Source organism: Bison bison, unplaced genomic scaffold (assembly GCF_000754665.1).
Source record: "Bison bison bison isolate TAMUID 2011002044 unplaced genomic scaffold, Bison_UMD1.0 scf7180017864478, whole genome shotgun sequence".
Classification (NCBI taxonomy): domain Eukaryota; kingdom Metazoa; phylum Chordata; class Mammalia; order Artiodactyla; family Bovidae; genus Bison; species Bison bison.
The window spans coordinates 397,821-400,246 of record NW_011495038.1 but is presented as its reverse complement, the minus strand read 5'-3'; the positions used below and the strand labels follow the sequence as shown (position 1 = coordinate 400,246).

The 2,426-nt window shown below is 53.8% G+C and overlaps 1 protein-coding gene across 1 annotated transcript in view; it reads right to left on the bottom strand.

Annotated features, from left to right (window-relative positions):
* The window catches only part of AMOTL1 (angiomotin like 1), a 193,309-nt gene continuing 190,883 nt past the window's right edge, over positions 1–2,426 (bottom strand). The window contains exons 14-15 of the mRNA XM_010862107.1: positions 1,965–2,240; positions 1–256 (exon numbers count right to left, since the gene is read on the bottom strand). Of these exons, the coding sequence (XP_010860409.1) occupies positions 150–256; positions 1,965–2,240 (383 nt within the window). The 3' untranslated portion in view covers positions 1–149. The remainder of the gene's footprint in view (positions 257–1,964; positions 2,241–2,426) is intronic.

Sequence of the window (2,426 nt, the reverse complement as noted above, 5' to 3'; positions counted from 1 at the left end):
TTTATAAAAAGAATTCTCACTAATCTGAAATCCTTATCTGCTCAAACCATCCCTGATTTCCCATCCGCAACCTTCATGATCTTTCTTTCTCTTTGCCACGTTCCTTGCACCTCGGTGTTCCACTGTTAAATTCAACAGGGAGCCCAGGGTTAGATGAGAACTTCCATCATCTCCCCGTCGGGGAACTCGGGCTTGTGGAGTAAGTTGCTGACGCGGCCTTTGTGGTCAGGCGACTTTCCGTGGCCGGGAGAGTTCTCTGCCAAACAGAAGGGACATATCAGCGGTCCGTTCCCCAGGAGGACCACAGGCCTACCCAGCTCGCTCTAAAATGGAACCACTTCAAGTACCACCCACCACCACCGGCGCACACAGGTTAAGGCCACAGAGCCCAGCTTTGGCGGACCAAAGCTAAATGCCTGGGCCTGGGATTCAGACACAAAGAACACAACCAGGACGTGAGGGAGAGGTCTGAGCGGGGGAAGGGGGCATTAGGACTTTGTGCGGGGACCTCACCCACCCCGCTCCCCTCCTTTCCTCTACGTTATCAAGTGCCTACAATGAGGCAGGTCCCTCCCAGGTTCCCTGCCTTCTTGGCAAAAGGGCATCCCAAGAATTACATCTCCAAAAATCAACATTATGTATACTTGTTTACTTTGGAGAATGAACACAGGGAACCCCGTTGGAGGAAACAACTCATTTATGCCCAGGAGCCCCACCTCCTCCAAAGGATTCCCGAGCAGAGGGATCCTCACCCCCAACTATGAACAGTCCAAAGCCAAGTCTACGCTCTCCAGGGACATTTCTGGGCTCATTGCAAAACTCCTCCCAATCTGTCTTCTCCTAAATGTTTGAAAGCAACTCCTCAGAACTGGCCTGAGTGCTGGGCCACTTCACCCACCCTAAATCTACCTTCTGCGTCAATCGGGACTGAATCAGTGTCTCCTTCAGTCGACACTGAATCCTTGATGAGTAAACACCCTGAAGGCAACATCTCTGTACCTCATGCTCTTGATGGACCTGGTACCTGGTACCAGCTCCCAAACATACGGAGGGTGGGGGAGTTGGGGGGACTAATTCCTTAACATCCCTCGGTGGGTTTGTCTGCACACCTTCTGGGGAAGGGCTAGCTATTAAACATATGCTAAAAGGACAAATGCACTTTCTGTGCTCTTTAAATATGGTAAGAAGTTAGGAGTCTCTACATACATTTTAGGGCTTCCCAGGTGGCGCTAGTGGTAAAGAACATGCCTGCCAATGCAGGAGACATGATACCCGGTCAGGAAGATCCCCTGGAGTAGGAAATGGCAACCCACTTCAGTATTCTTGCCTGGAGAATTCCATGAACAGAGGAGCCTGGTGGGCTACAGTCTATGGAGTCACAGAGTGGGATATGACAGAAGCGACTTAGCATGCAAGCACACATATTTCAATTCCAGAATAACAAAGAGCCTGCAGAGTCTAGGGCATCCCTGGTGGCTCAGATGGCAAAGAATCTGCCTGCACTGCAGAAGACCCAGGTTCCATCCATGGGTTGGGAAGCTCCCCTGGAGAAGGGAATGGCAACTCACTCCAGTATTCTTGCCTAGAAAATCCCATGGACGGAGGAGCCTGGTGGGCTACAGTCCATAGAATTGCAAAGATTCAAACACGATGGAGCGACTAACACTTTGCAGAGCCTAAATGCATCAGAGTAACCATACTATAGAAAGTGAAATCACTCAGTCATGTCCAACTCTTTGCGACCCTGTGGACTATAGCATACCAGGCTCCTCCGTCCATGGGATTCTCCGGGCAAGAATACTGGAGTGGGTTGCCATTTCCTTCTCCAAGCATACCATAAGATAACCCATAAGTGAGAGTAGGTTGGTAGCCTGGCTCCCTCCCCAGCTCAATAGAAGCCCCTCTCCCACCCCTGACAGGACAGGGAGCTCTATGGAGCGTGAGAGCAGGTGGAGACCTCGTACCCAGTTTCTCTGCTGTGCCCTTGGCCGCGGGGTGCTTCAGCACGGGGCTGTTGGAAGGGGTCCCGCTGAGCCTGCTGCGCGTGGGCAGGGAGGCCACACCGGGCCAGAAGAGCTCGGCACTCTTGTCGGTCTGCGTGCTGCTGTCCTTGCTGCCCGTCTTGGCGTGGGCGCTGCTGGCCGGCGTGCCGGGGGTTGGGGGCGAGAGTGTGGTGGCAGAGGGGGTGGGCAGCAGCGGGGTGGATGCATGGTCATGGTGCTCCTTCCCCAGCAGCAGCCCTGTGAGTGGAAGAGCAGCGTCTTCAGTACCGTGCCTCAAGAAGCAAGACCCATCGGCTCGGCAGGGATACAGACGCCAGCGAAGAGAACGCACGTCTGTACAGGCTGGGGAGCGGTGGACTGGGAGATCAGGACTGACACACATACACACCTAGGTGGCACTCGTGGCCAAGAGTCTGCCTGCCA